The following is a 19,006-nucleotide window of genomic DNA, read 5'->3' on the forward strand; positions in this document are numbered from 1 at the left end:
TTTGTCACTTGAGACTTCGAAGAAAATCGTCAACATCTCTTTGTATCAACTTCAAAGCTGGTTGTCATGCAATAACCTCATCATGAATGCTGACAAATGTAATTTTGTTCATTTCCATAAAATTAAATCAGGGGACTGCAGTACAGTATTATCATAAATTCAGATCTCAGATTGGGTGGTCAGATTAATGGACAGAAAAAGATGTAGAGGTCATTTTCAGGGAGGGGGATTCTTGTCATTTTATCTTTTCAACTTTTTTTGTAATAAGCTACACTTTTGCATATATATGCATATGTACACTGTATAATATTCATTTATACAGTGAGAGATATGAAAGTTTAGGGATACTTAAATATTTTTTCAACCAATGTATGTAAAAGAATAAAACTTTGTATATCAAAAAATATTATTCATGAAAATATACTCCAACAATACCAATAAAAACTATACGTTGCTGTTGGCATCCTCCATTTTTATTTTATTATAGATATTAACATCAAAATTTTAAGGGACATTGTGAATGTTAACTGGATTTCTAGAATAGTGTGTCTTAAAAACTAGAACCTTCACATTTAAGTTTAGTAAGTTTTTTAGCATCATCTGGAAACTCCAACCATAATTTTTATAATTCAATGTTTACATTAGTTCATCATTGTGATCTTTTTTAATCATTCTGAAAAAAACGTTTTGACAGCCAATGTAATTATCCTTTTGAACTTTAGATAATGTTTGTGAAAAAAAGTACAAATTTTCAGATTATAGTTACTTAACAAATTCTGATAATTATGATAAGTCAACACATTGTGACTAAAAAATCTTAAACGGTCCTTAGAACCTTTCAATATTAAAATTTCACATTAAAGTGCTTTGCAAAGTAGTACGTTCAAAAGTAACACATATAAATTCCTACATCTTGCTTTGTTTAGTGTCAGTTTTAATGATATTTTTCATGTATTTTCTTCAATTGTCATAGCTGATAAAATGTTTTCAAGTTACATTGTTGGTACTTGCCTTATTAATACTTTACTGAGGGTAAAATACCTTGTGCACTAATCTCAAAATGATGTAAAAAATGTGCATATAAAATTTAACAAAATCAACTTAAAACGTATGACAAACAATCAATATTACAAACTCGTACCAAGCACAAATCTTACTTGTCACTGAAGAATGTAAAACTGTATTTACTTGTCACCCTGAAATAGTATAACTTGCTTGTTTACATACATGTGCTTCAAGTAATATGATATGGTTTTCATACATTTTATTACTTTTAACCAGTACAATCAAAGTGTCAAAAGCACTGTTTCCATGAATAACAGTTTTGTACGTACTTAAATATAACACAATGTCTGAAATAAACCTATTGTTAGAATATAACCTCAAGCACCATATAAAGCCAAATGATTGAACTCATGATACGAGTTGAAAAGAAACCTGTTATTTTACTATATTAGCACTCTGGGTGAAGATGCATCACGTCAGGATTATAGATCTACTTATATTTTTTGTTTAACCTTACCAAAGTGAATGAAGTATACTGACCTCTTCTTAAACTAAATTACAGCACTTTAAGTGCAGAGGATCGCTGAGAACGATGATCCATACTAGTATGACAAGAGCTACAGTTGCTGACATTTGATAATTTGCTATAGCACGTTTATTCTCTTTTAGATTTTTTTAACATGGTAAAAATTAGAAGAATTTGTGCTAAGAAATAGAGACAACGCAAAAGTTTACTTAAAACTCTACATTTTGCAATGAATGGCATGGCACCTTTCGCACAGGAATTGGTAAAATGACATGACACTACAAGGTTGACATAAAAATAACAAATTACAGACAGCAACACTCACAAATTTTATAAGAAGAGTGCTTTGAGACAAACTTTGATAATGAGATTGACTAAAACTGTAAGTTGTTTGAAATAATTACTATTATTAATAATTTGAAATAATAATAAAAACACTTACCAGAGGAGTATCTAAGAGATCAGAATCTTGCTCTTTCTTTGAATCTGGAGTTAAACATCTATTTGGTCTCAATGCAACACGTTTAGTCAGGTCTGGTTTAATTGGGGGAGGCTGAGATTTCCCTACTTTCTGACGAGCATTCATGAGCAACAAATCTATGCTACGCTCCAAATCTAAGTTTACTTGAGGTGGTGGCTCAGGGTTTTCTTGTATGTGGACCCTACGCATCCACTCAACCTCCTCGTCACTATCAGAGTCTGGACCGACGTTGATAACAAATCTTTTCGTCATGGGAGGAGAGGCTTCTGGTAATAAAGAAAGTGGAGGTGATTGCGATGGTATTACCACCTTTAATGATTCTCTTTCTCTCACCACACTTCTTCGTGGCTCACTAGACACAACCCTATTCAATTTATACTTGGAGAGATCATTATTAATATTCTTTCTGTGAGTCACAGATACATTTCCAAACTTTGTATCATTATTTCTAAATCTCTCTTCCTCTTTAGAATATAGAATTGTCCTATTGTGGTTTTCTCTGTGATAAGGTGGATTACATTTAACTTGTGGTTTCGGGGACAGAGTAGAAGCAGTATTATGTTTTATTGGTATAGTTTTTATTGATAAAGATGTTAATGCTTGAACCCTTAAAGTATTTTCATCTTCCTCATCTTTTTCTTTTGCTGTGGAGCACTCTTTATCAACATCAATTCTTATTTTGCATTCAGGACTCTCAGGACCAACTTCATCTAATACTATCATATCAGATAAATCCATTTCATCTTCTACGCTATAGGATTTATCCTCTAGAGAATTTGAATCGGAGAGTTTTTCACTACAAGTATTTAGATCTATACTGTCGCTATAAATATCCTCTTTGTGTAAACTCTCAGAATTTGGATTTTGAGTACATGTTCTGTTGTTATCTTCTAAGGATGGGTCAATAGTACACAAAGGGATTGCATTATCTTCTTCAAGGTTTATTAAAAGCTTAGTGTCTTCTTTGGAAGAGTCTGTAGTGGTGAAATTACACTGTATGTGTGACTTAAAATTCATTTTATTTTTACTTTTAAAGGATGCTGGAGTATTTGTAATACACAACAGTTCAGGTTCAAATGTTTTTAGTTTATTTAACACTTTACTTTTCTTACCGCGTTTTCTAACTTTCTTAGGTATTTTTTTTGTTAAAACTTTCTTTGGGAGATTCTTGAGAACTGGAATAGTTTTCAAATTTGGCCTTAACTGGTTAACATCTATGTCTGAACTGTTGGAACATTTACTATGTTGTGATTGGAAGGGCTGTTCTGATAACAGAAAATCACAATTTGATTTTTCATTTCTTTCAATAACTTCTGAATAGCCTACTTCAGCTAAGACATTTTCAATGTGATAAGTGGGATCAGGAGTGACAGGTAATTGTAAGGTATTCGTATAAATAACGGGTAGTGGATCCTGTGTTGAACCGTTCAATTGCGGTGAGAGAGGAGTGTCAAGGCATATGGTAGGGGGTGAAGGTGGTGGAGGAAGGGGAGGTGGGGGTGGTGGTGGTGCAAGTAATGAAGGAAATACTAAAGAAGGGGGTGGAGGTGGTGGAGGTAAAACAGGGGGAAATTGTGTTGAGTGACAAAGGTTTTGAGGCTGGGATTCATTAAGACATATAACTGAATAGTCCATATCCACACCTGGAGGTAACGGTTGAGGAGGTATAAGTGGAATTGAAGGAGGCATGTAGGTATTAAATAACGTATCAGATATAGTATCACAGTTAGATAAGGGAGGCTTGCAAGTATTAGAATCACTGATCATTTGAGGTGTCTTTTGGGTATTATTATTTTCTATAATATCCCCAATTGAATCAGAATCAATTTCCATGTCCTCTTCACCTTGAACAGTCTCTGGTGACCTAGGGCATTCAAGTTCACTTTGCTTGGAAGTCACACTGTTTTCTGACAGAAGAACCTCGTGGCCACTTAAACTTGGAATAACAAAATCATCTGCATTACCACTACTTCCCCGCTTCCTTTTTTTTACAATAAGTCCTCTTTTTTTACGTTCCTCGTGCTTCTTTATGACTGCTGACTTTAGTGCTGCAACACGGAGTTGCAATACTTCTTCTTCTTCATTTTCATAATCATCATCATCAGCCGAAGTGTTTGATTGGGATACAGTTTCCTTACAGTTGTTATTTTCTTTACTTGTGTTTAGATTTTGATTAGTTTTTCCTTTAGTAGAGAGTGCAATAAGTCGTAACTTTGAAATATCTTCTTCGTCGTCACTTTGTAGGATTTTATCACACAAAGTATTTGGTTCTAATTCAAATTTGTCACTCTCAGGACAGGAATAGGTTCTCAACTCAAGGTCTAAATGATTTTCTTTGATTTGTATAGCATTTACGTCATTTGTCGAATTTTCATTTCTTTCCTTTACTGTGGATGTCTCCTTAAAACTCTGATCAATATTCAGAGGACACTTATCATCATAACCAGGTAAAAAACTACAAGCTTCTTGTTTATTAGTTAAGTCTAGATTCTTTTCTAATGTTTCTCCTATGTTATTATCTGTAGGGTTAGTGCTTTCATCTGAAATATCAGAGGTATTTTCAGAAGTTTTCTTCTCACAACAATTAAAAGGGAAGTTGGTTGTTGCATTATCTACAGAAGATTGACTATTAACTTCCACATTTGTATCAGAAATGTCATTCTCTTTTAAATTTGTATCTGAAGATGAGCTTTTAATATTAAAATTTTGATCTGAAATTAATATACACTCCTCATTGTTTCTGCTTGAATTATTCCTGAAATTATTAGAATCTGAGATGTTCAACTTGTTACGTTCAGAAAGAATGTCTTCTTTTGCTGAAGTATCATTCATGCCAGAGCTATGATCTTTTTCTAGATTTTGGGTTACACCTACACATGACTCTACTTGTTTCTCATTTGAACTGTTATCAGAATGACAGGTGGTACTGATGTCTTTTTCAGTATCATTGTTTAGAAAAGTTTCAGAATATACTGAGATCTGGTTACCAAACGTTAACTTTGGTATTTTTAGTGGTGAAATGTATTGGTCACATCTTGCTGAAGTCACTTCTTGACTTGTATGAGAGTTGCTAGAGCAGTTGCCTTCAACTTCGAGAGAGTGACATGATTCTACAGACGATAATTCAGGATTTCGTATTTCGTTTTCTATAAGACTATTACAAGAAGAAGGGCTTGAAGGTGTATATGGAACTTCATCTGAATCTAAACATTTGACAGAAACATTATCACTGGAATAACCTTTGTTACATGAAGGTAAACTAATTGATTCTTCATTTTCTGACTTCTGAGTCTCTCCATGTAAATTTTCAATAGATCCAGTCAGATTAACTATTTCTACTGAACTTTCATGAACACTCCCTTGTACAATCACCTCAAGTTCTTCTCCATCAGAATCCAAAGTTACAACAGGTGGTACTTTCTTTGGTGGGGTAATCACTTCAATTTCACTATCATCATCTTCTTTTGTTTCTTCTACTTTTGGAACAAGATTGTTTGATGGTTTCCGTACCTGACTATCTAGAACAGGTAATTGTGTTTTAGCCAACCCAGCTGTGATAAGCTTGTTCATTAGTGAATATTGAAAGGGTTGAGTAGCAGTTGCTGATGGTACAGAACTTAGTCCAGATTTAGAAACTACTTTCTCTAACAAAGTATTTGTATTTTGCTGACTGAACAGTATGTCCTTTGTAATAATTTTGCTTCTATGGTCAAATACACCCTTCATACGCTCACTTTTTGATTTACGCTTATGTTTCTTCCTTTTTGTAGAATCGTGCACATAGTCATAATTACTTCTTTTACTCGAACGTTCAGAAAAATGAGATATTTTTCCTGTCTTCTTTAAGTGTTTTGTTGACTGCTCATAACCTAGAAAAAGAATTAAATAATGAAAATTAATGTTTCAGGCATTTTATGTAGAGATTAGACTAACACATATTATAAAGTTTTACAAATTTTAATGTTCAGAATTAACCCTTTCAACTGCAATTAAGTGGAATCTTTCTATATCAGATTCTTTTAGTTTTAAAGTAATTAAAGGGGTAGTTTACGCCATATCTCAATATATTCTAAGCAATTTTTAATACATTTTTATTTTCTAGTAATTTTTTAACTTAATTTTTCAATTATACTCAAGTACACTAATCTGAAAGAAAAAACAAACAGAAGGTGTTACTTGTGGTTCTGGTCCTGGGCAATTTTAATGGAAGTAGGTTTTTATTCCTAACCAGGCGGTTCAAAAACTTGGCCACTCATCTTGGCCAAGTCATTATCTTGGGCATATAATTTACCATTTAGGAAATTCTATAGCAACAGTGAAGAGATGCAATGCTTCTATGAAGAAAATTCAAGACAGGAATCATAGACCAAGCAAGAAGCACTGTGTATAGATAGGACAGCTAAATGTTACACTGGATGATTTCACTCTTGAAGTAATTAGGAGAAATACCTACGCTTTTACCTATGTAAAATATATCCTAATACTAGTAACTTGCATAATAAAGTACTTCAAGCCATTATTCAAGATTCAAGATGTCTTTATTAGTAATTAAGCAACATAATAAGTTACAATAGACTTCGTCAAACTATTGGCCAGTAATACTTAAAAAATAATAATTTTAGAATTGGAGACTTGTTTTTAAACTAACAGGAGTGTTGCAAAAAAACATAAGAACTTACAAAACTAATAACTGGTATAAATAGAGAGTGGTCATAGCTTTAGTGCATTCCATAGGGAGATTAAGTTTTCTTTTTCTTGTTTCCAAGTTATCATGTGATTGAATATTTAGATTTTGCTTGATATTGGAAAAAGCTGTCTTTTCATCTTCATCCCCTTTAAGCCATTCATTACTATTTTTGATCTTCTTTTCAGTTTTAGCTTATTTATGTGATTGTTTTACTAGTGGGATATCTTTTACTTTCCTTGCTAGAGTAGGAAATATACAGTAGAGGATATATATATATATATATATATATATATATATATATATATATAGTAAGAGGATATATATATATATATATATATATATATATATATATATATATATACATAGTAATTTCCTATTTCTTAGAGACATAGGAAATTATTTAAGAAATAACGAAAGCATTGTATGGTAAAACAAAATAATTTCTGAGCATGTCAAAAAATACTCTTGTAAAGTTGTACAATTAGTAATTTCTTTCAAGAAACTCAACAATAAACCTATCTTGATGGGGTTGATTATCATCGTTGCTTCTATATAAAGAACATATATATTTAAGTAAGATCTCTGATAAAAAGGGTATAAAATATTCTTTACAGAGCAAACTTGCTGTAGAGACAAAATCACAATATTTCTTAAGCATAGCACAAGTCAGCCATAACAGAACACACAGTACAACAGCATGGCATGTCTGTTTTAGTACTAAAAGCTACTGTATACATTTTTCCATAAGTGAGCAGCTACATTTATATTAATTGTAAAAATGGTGTTCAATTTCAAATGGGAGAACAATTTCAACAACTGTGACCAATACAGAGGCTGTATTCAACAAATCTACGATAGGAGAGTAGATTCAAGACACAATCAGAACCAGGAAAGAGTTGTATGTATGGGTAATGAAGATCGTTTTGTTCTTGGTTTCATTACCACACTAGAGATTACTATAGAAAAATTAATTCTAAGCACTATGCAGAATGGTTTAAAAAGGTCTTAAGTATTCTTCCCGAAAAATAGGTGATGCTAATTAATCAAGCACACAATGGTTGATCTATCTACAAGATACACAATAACGGCTATAAAAAATGGAAGCATTATTTCATTCCTTATACATTTTTATAAGAGAGAAATATTATTTTTCCACCCAACACATCAGATTAATTATACCAGAAAAAAAGTCTTACCGCTCTGTTCATACCAGGACATTTTCTTAATAAAAAATACAAATTTTAAAAATTTTGAAATACTAAAATGATAATTTTATTAATCTAATTTATTTGTATTCCCTTTCTTACTGTCACCTATGTAAATAGGAACAATAAATAACCAAACCACTTATCTAGTCGCCTCACAGTACTTTTCAATAATAGTGTGGGACCACTAAATCGGGACTTAAAGAGACACTTGTGTCAAGGTTGATATTAAGTTTTATTCTTAGAAAATCTAAATTAAAAAATTCTTTTAATTAGGTCAAATTTCCCTGATTTCAGCATTATTGTTATTTTACATATCCTAAGATGGCGTAACGGCTGATGACAACAGCAACCAATAGGAGGTTGACACGAACTTAACAAGACCACTTGGCTGCAGTATAATAAGCATCCAACACTTGAACGATAGAATCGTCGATATTTATGACTAAAGGATCCTCAATATAACTACTTAAACCAAATTACATTATAGGTATTTCAAATTACAGTATAAAAAGTAATAATGTTATGGTGAATAAAACACAATATGGGCTATGTGTATTTATAAAATATAACTAATGAAACCGTGTAATATTGATTTACTTTTTACTATTTACATGTCTGACACCTTGTGACACAAATAAAATATGAATATAACTACTGTACTTGCTGCCATTACAAAAATACAGTTATTTATTTATTTATTTTTTTAATGTATTGTTATACAAAAAGTCAATTTTTACCATAAAGATGTACAATAGACTCTTAAAATAAAAAAGTTAGCACATGGCATAAGCGTTATTCTTACTTATGAAACTTTTTGGCTTGGAGCCCTAATTTCACCTTTATGCACAAGTATGTTTTAGGTAAAAAGTCCACTTTCATTAGCATTATACACCTGGTCCCCAGAGCAAGTTTTAAATCACTGACAACTTTAGAGACTTTTGTTTATAAGGCTCAACTACTGATTCATTCAAAAATAGAAATAAAAACATAATAAAATGCTGATTCCAATACCAAATTCACAGTACAGAACAAACTCACTGTGTCACTATCGTTAACAATAAAGTACAACATTTATCAATAATACTACACACTACAAATACTAACCACCATAAATGGGGTCTAGGGGATGGGCTGACCTTAGTTTGGGTGATTCCCAATGAATTGGGAAAGTTCCTCTCCAAGGGTGACACCAAGGTGCCGCTCAAGACCAATGGGGGATTCGAATCCAACCAATGGTTGGGCTCGGATAAACGCTTATCAAGCATCCTGCGCGAGGTGGCCCTGCTTTAACTAAACCCCAGAATCTAGACAAATGCCCCGAATGTGCACTCTGCGAGGTGACAGCCCTAGGCGCCGCGCTATAGTGGTGTATGGTGTATAGTGGGTATGACCAATCTCTGCTGGTCAGTTCGGAATCGTACCACACAAATTAATTTTTTACTGGCAGACCCCAATCCTAGTGTGAAGCGACCTGTGCCTAAGGGATGCATGGCACAGGGGTTGTGCGTCGCGAATAGAGCCCTTGGAGATTGGGCCCCCCAAGTGTAAATAGCCTAACCTGGTCATGCGGGATTCTCACTGGGTGGACTTTTTACTTCCTCAGTACTCGTGGCACCTTTATGGAGTCTGAAATTAAAACACATAAACAATCCCAAACAGAACTCGATCTGAAATGTTTGCAACAGGCAGTTGCATCCGGCAACCTGGCTTCGGATTTCTCTGCTTGTTCATCAAGCACAACTACCATTGACAACGATTTAGCAGTTGGTGGTGCACATGCGGAGGTTGAATCTATGGACACAGAAGCATGTGAACTGGATTACAACCTCAAGCTCCCTTTCAAATTGCGTAAGCGGTGGCGGATGGAGCAAAAGAAAGCTGATGTCACCTGGCTTCCGGATAGTGAATGGAGGAGGCAAAAGGGCAAGAAGTCAGCCAACAAAAGGAAAAAAAACTGAGGAAGCAGAGGTAGTTAACACCGGGGGGGAATTGTAGGTGCTGACTCTACTCTGAGTTGGAAGAGAGGGCGCTCAGGCGGTTCTTCGGCAGAAAAGCCCCTGCAATCTGATCTCTTCTTCAGGTAAATAACTAACCTATCACATAATTACAAACTAGGCTATTACAAACTAGGCTATTACAAACTAGGCTATTACAAACGTTGTGAAATGCGTAAGTTAGGAAACACAACCACCATGTTGTGTGTCGACTTCACTAATTCTAAAACATGCATTTAATAAAAAACTTAACACAACACCAATTAAAACTGAACTACAGAATACAGGTCATAATAGGTCTGCATTCGCTGACTAATCATAGGCCAATAGCAAATAGAAATCATCACGGCAGAAACAAGATGGGGGCAAAAAAACCGTAGTGTTACTGATTTTTTGTATAACTGAACAATAGCAAATTCCCGGAAACATCCTGTTTCCTTCATGTGTTTTGTTATTGACTAATGGCAGCAAGAACAGTGTGTCTTCTTTGTTTAACAAGCAGTCACGTTTATTCTTGAAAATATAAAGTAAGTAAATGTTATTATTTTGTTGTAATTACATATTATAGCCATCGTTCAGTGAAACAAAAAATTAGTAACACTAAGTTTCGAGATCTGCAATCTGATCTCTTCTTCAGGTAAATAACTAACCTAATACATAATTACAAACTAGGTTAAAATAAACAAATCATACCAAAGCGTTGTGGCACGCCCAAGTCAGGAATCACAACCACCATGCTGTGTGTGAACTTCACTAACTCTAAAACATGCACTTAATAAAAACTATATACAACACTAATCATTAAAACTGAACTACAGAATACAGGTCACAATACGTCTGCCAACCATCTACGACTCCTGCATCAGTCATAGGTGATTGGTAGACGAATACAGACTGATGCAGGAGTCTTAGGTGGTTGGCAGATGTATTGTGACCTGTATTCTGTAGTTCAGTTTTAATGATTAGTGTTGTGTATAGTTTTTATTAAGAGCATGTTTTAGAGTTAGTGAAGTTCACACACAACATGGTGGTTGTAATTCCTAACATAGGCATGTCACAACGCTTTGGTATGACTTGTTTACTTTAACCTAGTTTGTAATTATGTATTAGATTATTTATTTACCTGAAGAAGAGATCAGACTTCAGATTTTAAACGTAGTGTTACTGATTTTTTGTTTCACTAAACAATGGCAAATGTTCGGAAAACTCCTGTTTCCTTCACAACCCTTCCATCATCAAAAATAAACTTCAAACAAAGAATACATATTATACCTTAATTTTTAAATTATATTATTATTTAGGCTACAGTATAATAAGTGGCCACCAACACAATCAGATGATGATTATCAATTATAAATATCGATATGATCGAATATGACATTTGACTTATAGTTATTCAGTTTAGTGACAATGACAAGAACAATGGTGATGAATATGCAAATATTGTCTCAAAATGTTTTTATAAATAAAGATATCCTTAAAACTGGTCTCAGAAGTGAGTGCATAGCCCATCATCTTGCAGAATATATGTTAGTAACAGTTAGTACTACACAGCTCAAGAGTACTTTACATACAATTTAAGAAACAAGTTCATTTATTTTACTTATAAAAATAGACCTATTGCTTACTTATATTAATATTTTTAAATCCTAAAACTTAATTCAATTCAACATCATTGTTCAAAATTTATTCAGAGTAAAAACGGGTTTGGGAATAAATTCAAAATTAAAATTGTGTTTCGTTATTGACTAATGGCGGAAAGAACAGTGATGTGCGTGTCTTCTTTGTTTCACAAGCAGTCAAGTTTATCCTTCAAAATAAATATAGTAACTAAATGTTGTTCCTTTGTTTTATTTATATTAATTATATATTATATTTTAATTTATAAATTATATTAATATTTATACATTAATTAATTAAATAAAGATTAAAAACTAGCCACACGAAATTGTTCTTTGAAATATATCTACTACACTATTTGATCTGACATTTTGCTTTCAGTCCTTTCAATGTTCGTGAGATTGTCCGGAGATTCTTCGCCAAGTTAATCTTCATGTTCCTAATGGATCCAGACACTGTCAAGTTTTTCTGCAAGCATCACCATCCTACAAACTACTACTACCACAGTACTATACCTAGACTAATGAGAACTGTTAATGCTGTATGTCCTGAAGTTGATTTTTTTGGTTCCTCTCTTGCTGCCTTCAAAACAGATTAGTTACTATAATTATGATTGAGTAGTTGTCCTCTAAATCTTGGTCCATATAAAAATATTATGTATATTGTTATGATTCTGGTAAATATTATAGACCTAGCCTAGTTATCGTTTCCAAAATTGCAATTAAATGTAAAAAGGTGTACTGTGTGCAAATAAACAAATGAATATAAATGATTCCATATCATTCATCATTATCATCCGATTGTGTTGGTGGTCACTTATAATACTGCAACTAACATTTTACATTAATCTCTAAAGCGGCCCATACACTAGACGTGCAATGCACGCCGTGCCAAAATTGGAAGAAACGTGCCAGTGTGTGGAGGTCTCCGTGCTAAGCACGCCGTGCATTGCATGGCACGATGGCAATCAAGATCGGTTTGATTTTCGGCGTGCCGTGCCACCTACCGCCGTTCCATCCTGCAAGTGTGTGGACCAGTCCCGCGCCACGTGCTGAGAGTGGAGTGTCTTTTGAGGTTGTTTTTCGTTCTCTCTCGGCAAATACTCTCCTATATTTACCACAACTGCTGACACACAAACTTTTCTCTCTCCTAATTTCTTACCATTATTTATAGATTCGTACAGAAATCACCATTGTTTGTGGCGAGTGAAGTGTAAAGAGTACTCAAATAAAAGTCTAAAACAAAATGCGTATTTAGACCTAGTGGAACTGTGCAGAACTGTGGTGCCTGATTGTACAGTTGATTATGTGCATGTATGCATTATGTAGCACGACAATACTACACAATATCACAGTACCACAACCAACTTCTAGCACGACACGGGACTGACTAAACTGTCAGTGTGTGGGGCACAAAGTGCCATGCCAAGCACGGCGTGCCAGTATAAAAAACTGCACGTCTAGTGTATGGGCCGCTTAAGATTGAAAACTATCAAAACCATATTGTTCTTCGAAATATATTATTTTATTTGGTCCGACATTTTGCTTTCAGTCCTTTGGATGATCATGAATACCAATGATTTGATATCATTCAATAATTATTATCTGACTGTGTTGGTGGCCTCTTATTACACTGCAGCCATATTTAGGTCTAATAGCCTATGATCTATAGTCACAGGATTTATAGGTAGTTGGTGGCTTGTTTACTTTTTAGTGGTGTTATCCTTGACGAAGTTCTTTCCTCAGAAAAGTTTCTTCTACCACGTCTACTGAATCTGTTAGAACAGTTGGATTCATCAGAATGTATTTCGCCTTCTTCAATGTCCATTATTACTATATAGCACTGAAGTTGGCTACAATAAAATGTAGGTTTTGAGAACACAAATTTTAAACGACACACTACAAATCGTCAATACTACCATTAATTAACTTTTCAAAATTTAAAATTATTACTGCTCTCTGTATTAACAATGAAAATTACACTAAAACAGTTGACCTGATTCACTCAGAACCTTAGACATTAAACATTAGTAGAAAGGACAAAAAAGTAAACACTTAAATCACATCGCAAAGTTACAAAATTTACTCAAGATTAATTTAGGCGAGACTAGAGAACATGAAGGAAGAGTTACTAAAACACAACAGTGCGCCAAAGAGTAAAGAAATATAAATATCAAAGCTATGAAACTGTTAGAAAAATGCACATTTTAAAATCAGTTTCTTTAAATTGTCCTGCTATTTTTCAGGATAATAAAATTACAAAGTTCTATGTACTCCTACATAGTAAACATTACTCACAGGGCATTAAACACATTAATAAATATTATATATTATTAAAGACCAGTATCTTTGAATTGATTGAAAATGTTATACAATATGGAAGTAATGGACTTGAAAAGAATTACAAGTTACAAGTCATTTAACGTACTTTTAACTTTATTTTTACTTTATATGAGAGAAAAATAACAGTTTACAATAATTATTTCCTATTTGAATATATATAGGAAGGTCGCGACTCAATATGCAATGTATTAATGTTATGATTTCCGAGTAAGGTTTATCTGATAAACTGGAAGCTATATTTTAATAGTTTTAATATAAAGTGTTTTCGAACCAAACATTCATTCTATCAACATTTGTTGAAAGCATATTTGTTTTCTTTGTTCTTACATTCACGCAGACGATATCATAATTAAAATGTAAGATTCGTGTAAACGCCATATCGAAACATTCTTTACTCATGTACAACATTGAACTTTGGTATAATCCGAAGGCCACTATTTTTGGAAGTGTTTCTTATCTGTAACCTAAAATACATTCTTAGAATTCTCATACATTCTTAGAAAGAGCAAACGTTATTTGACTCACTGAAAAATTGCATATCGTTGTGACGATGAGTTCTGGTTTTCTGCCTCTCAAAAAGAAGCGATGTCGGGGAGGAGGCCTCTCAGTTTCTATCTACTATTTTATTACGGGATATAAGTAGGTTTAAATTAGTTTATTATAAATATGTTACTAGTATTAAAGAAGTTAAAAAAACCTTTACATACGTTCACGTGATCTGAGTTTGAATTTGGGTACTATAACGAGGGATGTTTTCTTGCTTCACCAGAAGTGCGGAGTGCATTATCAATCGGTACTTTCCCGATGTCAGATCACGTCGTAGATCGTCCAACTTTTGATGTCAGATCACTTTGGTTAATCTGATAGGATACTTATCAACTTAATACATAGAGTTCTTGTGTGTAATTTATTCACTTTGGTAATTCTCTTTTTTTAATTAAAGCCTTATGTGTTTATAAAACCGTTGTGTTTACTTGTTTATTGGTTAAGGGCGGTCTAACTCGAATTTATTTAATTTTTTTCGATTTTTGTTTTATTGTTGATTATTATTCTTTGAAAGTTTCTAAATCCAATGATGTATAACACATGGTACTAATATAAATTTATAACCCAACTTAAAAATATTTAAATAAATAAAATAAAATAAAAATAAAAAAAAAACAAGTACTGCACGATATCTCAGCGTGGATTTTTTTTGCCAGCTCTTACGACTTTTTTTTCCTCTTTTTGCCTGTTGGCTGGCCTTTATAATCTTATAACTGTCACAGGAACTTCATATAATAACAAAGTCCCTGCAGAATATGTTTATGATGTATACAGCTGGCAACACCGTCTGTTTGCTAACTTGTGTTTACTTTTGTGGTTATGCTTCTGCTTGTTGTCAGTTGTGTTGAAAGTGAATAATACAGTAATCTGAGTTACCTAGTTTGAGTTATTTTACATTTTGTGTTAGTGCACATTGTTTATTTGTGAACTGGTTTAGTGAATATTACTGTTTTATTTTGTATTAGTAATGGGTAACCAAAAGAAAAGTGGTTCCCGCTATTCGGCTTTCAAAGTCAGGAATAATGTTGGTAAGCTTAAGCCTAGGCCTAGGCCTACAACAAATGTGTACTTAGTAATGAAACTTATGACCACTCACAGCACTTTCATCTTCCAGAAGCCATTATGCTAGAAATTAAGCCTATTTTCCAAGCCCTGTCAGATCCTGAGTTGCTAAAAAAGTGCTTGAAGGGGAAGTCCCAAAACCTCAACGAGTCGCTAAACAACGTCATATGGGCCCGTCTACCAAAGAGAACATTTGTAGCTATTGATACATTTAAATTCGGGGTTTATGAAGCTGTCCTCTCTTATAATGATGGTTACTTCTCCAAAGTGAAAATGACGAAAGAGTTAGGTCTTAGTTCTGGGGTAAACCTGGCGAAAGCCATGAAACGCCTCGATGAAGAGCGCATCCGCAAGGCTGAAAACGCTCTTTTGGAGTTTGAACAAAAGTGCGGCAATCAAGAACTTTGATTAAAATGAAGATTGAGGACTCATTTCAGCAGAAGGAAGACCCAGGCAACCCTTCCTACAGTGCTGGACATTATTAAAATGTAAGTTAATACTCTTATTACGCTTTCCGTTAGTTTTTGGCCGTTTCCCGTAAACTAAGTTTTTTTAACTAATATGTCGGATATTTCCACAACCGTAAGAGATATCATCACTAAAATGTTTTTACAGCTTATCAAAACCTAAACCTAGTTCTTAACACAGGGATTTCAAAAAAAATTTAAATGGGCTGAATTTAAAAAAATGTGTATGTAAAAAAAATTAAAAAATAACTTAAAAAGTAAAAGAAATCATAGTTAATATAAATTTTACTAAAAAGCCAAATCCCTTTGTTAAGAACTAGGCAAAGACTTGATATTTGAAATAAAAAAAGTTTACAAGTCTATCTCTAATACTTTTTGTGTTATACGACATATCGTTAACATTGAGTTTAAAAGGGAGTCGGACTGCCCTTAAGTTTATTGTTGTGTCATTAGTTGTTTTCTTTATCAAAAATACAGAACGTTTTGGATGATCATTCTGCCTACTCACTCCGCCAATGCGGATGAAAATGAAGATGTAGACTTTGACACATTCTATTGTGATGGACTTGAATTGCAGGTTGCTGTCATAAGTAATAAAAAAGAAGCATTGGTGTTAATAAAAAACCAATATGAAGAAATCAAGACATAGACCGGACCCCACTTCCAATTCTAGAGAATTTGCTATTGAAATCGCAATTTAAATCACCTCTTAGTGAATCAGACAACAGTAATAACAAAGACGAAATTTCTTTCAAATCAAAACAATCAAAAATCCCTCCAATATTTATTTTTAACGTGAAGAGCATACAGTCTATAGAACAATTTATTGAAACTATTTTATGATCAAAGGTGGCATTTATATATAAGAATCAATCATAACACTATCAAAATGTTTCCCAAGTCTACAGATGTGTTGTAAAGTTTCTCAATGAAAAACATGTAAACTTTCATACCCATCAATTAAAACAAGATAGAGATATGGGGTAATACTAAAACGTCCATCACTCTACTGACATCACTGATATTAAAAATTCAATTGAAAACATTGGATTTAAATTTAGAAATACAATTAATCGTAGGGATGATAAGACTAAAGAACCATTATCGTTGTTCTACGTAGATCTTGAGCCTGATTTGCCTAAACAATTTGTTTTTAAGTGCAATATCTACTTAATGTTCGAGTGAGTTTTGAGCCTCCGTGACTAAAGAAAGAAATTATTGCGCTGTCAACAATATGAACACAAAAAACGTGCTACAGACACCAGTTTTGTTTTGTTAAATGTTCAATCATGACTCAATTTCGTGTGCTAAGCCAAACACAACACCGACAATTTGTACTCTGCTCGGGCAGACATCCTGTCAACTAAAATGGGTTCTGAGTACAAAAACCCCTAAAAGAAGAAATTCCCTTAACCAATAAAAAGATGTTACTCCAACCTGATAATGTTAGTCAACGTCTATCCCACACCGTCAGCATACATCCTTAACAATCAGTGAGTGAATAACACATAATATCTGAGTATAAGACAGACATGTCTTATCAGTACTGATAAAAGCTATGCTAATGTTACTGCAAACCAGGCAACCCCTAAAGACCTTAATGGTAAGTTCACTTTAGCTGACGAAATGCGCAGTTTCCTAATAAAATTAAAAGTATGTTTATGCAGCAATCACATTAAATACGTATTATTTTAAACCTATTAACAACACTCATTTCCCAATTAAACAATTGATTAATTCCACGGTTCAAATGAGTGTAATTCTAACGGCTTGATTAGACATTATCAAGTTATCAAATTCTCTAAATTACCATAGAATATATATTTTTCTAATTTCCGAAACACATGTTACTTCTAGAAGTTATTTCATGTTCCAAATTATATTCTATACTCTATACAAACCACCCAAACGAAAGAGGACGTGGGGATTCAACTGTTCTGCTCAATAAGGCAATTGAATATTATGAACTTCCTACGTTGCAATAGGAGTATGTGCAGGCTTCCAGTATTGATATTAAAACTCAACATGTACCTATTAAGTATATTGCCCTTCTTTCTGTACCATTCGCTAAAATCAATTTAATGACTTATTCCAGCATTAAGTTATTGGGGGGGGGAGATTCTTGGTAGGAGGTGATTACAATGATATAAATATTAATTGACGTTCCAGATTACCATCAAGAAGTCGGGAATTGGGTCTATATATGAGAACCAGTTAGGTTGGCTAGGATGAAACTACTCGCTGTCAACTGACAGGAATTAAATACCTGACCTTGTAGACTTTTTCACTGTAAAAGGAATTCCCCTAAGAACAGTACCAGTAACAGTCTTCTTGTTTAGATTTGTCTCCTGATGTTTCTCTAGTTTTATTAAGTTTAAATGAGTCCTCTTCTTTAATGAGATTAATGGTTATAGTCTCGGCTCTTTAATTGAGAGATCACGGGTTCAAATCCCGGGGAGGGCCAATAATGTATAGACACGAAACAGTGTGTCTACTTTGAAAGAAACCCGTGTACATCGAAGCCTACATATAGCTGAATCTGAGGCTTAAAAGAGAACAAAACACGTTTAAATGCTAAACTCTAACTAACTCAAGACCACCTGTATAATACATATACGGACTGGAACACCTTTAAAGATGAAACTAATTTTAATATTCTCAAGATTCTCTTGAAATCCCCGGTGACTTGGAAGACGCAGTTATTCGCCTCAACACAATTATTCAGAACGAGGTTTGGACATCAACACCTGATATATCTCACAAACAATCGGACAATCATATAATTTATCCGGTTTACATAAGGCGCCTTGTAGCAAATAAACGTAAACTTAGACGCATTTAACAGAGTATAAAAGTAATAAATTCAAAACAAGGCTTAACCGAGTGTCGAGATCTTATTCAAAAATTAATAAACTTAAAGAATGGTTGGTTTAAGTAATTAACTAAAGGTCTTCCTGTAATGCGACTGACTATTAACAAAGTTCAATCACTTATATTCCACCAATACAAAATGGTGACGGCTATCGGGCAAAAAGGCAATGATGAAGAAGCGTACACTTTTTACATAA

General features: G+C 33.5%; 1 protein-coding gene across 3 annotated transcripts in view; it reads right to left on the reverse strand.

Moving 5' to 3' along the window:
• LOC124362789 overlaps window positions 1–13,634 on the reverse strand; it is a 40,840-nt gene extending 27,206 nt beyond the window's left edge. For all 3 annotated transcript variants that reach the window (XR_006922497.1, XR_006922496.1, XM_046817577.1), the window contains exons 1-2: window positions 13,228–13,634; window positions 1,974–5,881 (exon numbers count right to left, since the gene is read on the reverse strand). Coding sequence is in view for 1 of the 3 variants with exons in the window: in XM_046817577.1 (XP_046673533.1) it covers window positions 1,974–5,881; window positions 13,228–13,348 (4,029 nt within the window). In the remaining 2 variants the exon portion in view is untranslated. The remainder of the gene's footprint in view (window positions 1–1,973; window positions 5,882–13,227) is intronic.
• Window positions 13,635–19,006: the final 5,372 nt, after the last annotated feature.

The sequence above is a fragment of the Homalodisca vitripennis genome, chromosome 5 (assembly GCF_021130785.1).
Source record: "Homalodisca vitripennis isolate AUS2020 chromosome 5, UT_GWSS_2.1, whole genome shotgun sequence".
NCBI classification, from domain to species: domain Eukaryota; kingdom Metazoa; phylum Arthropoda; class Insecta; order Hemiptera; family Cicadellidae; genus Homalodisca; species Homalodisca vitripennis.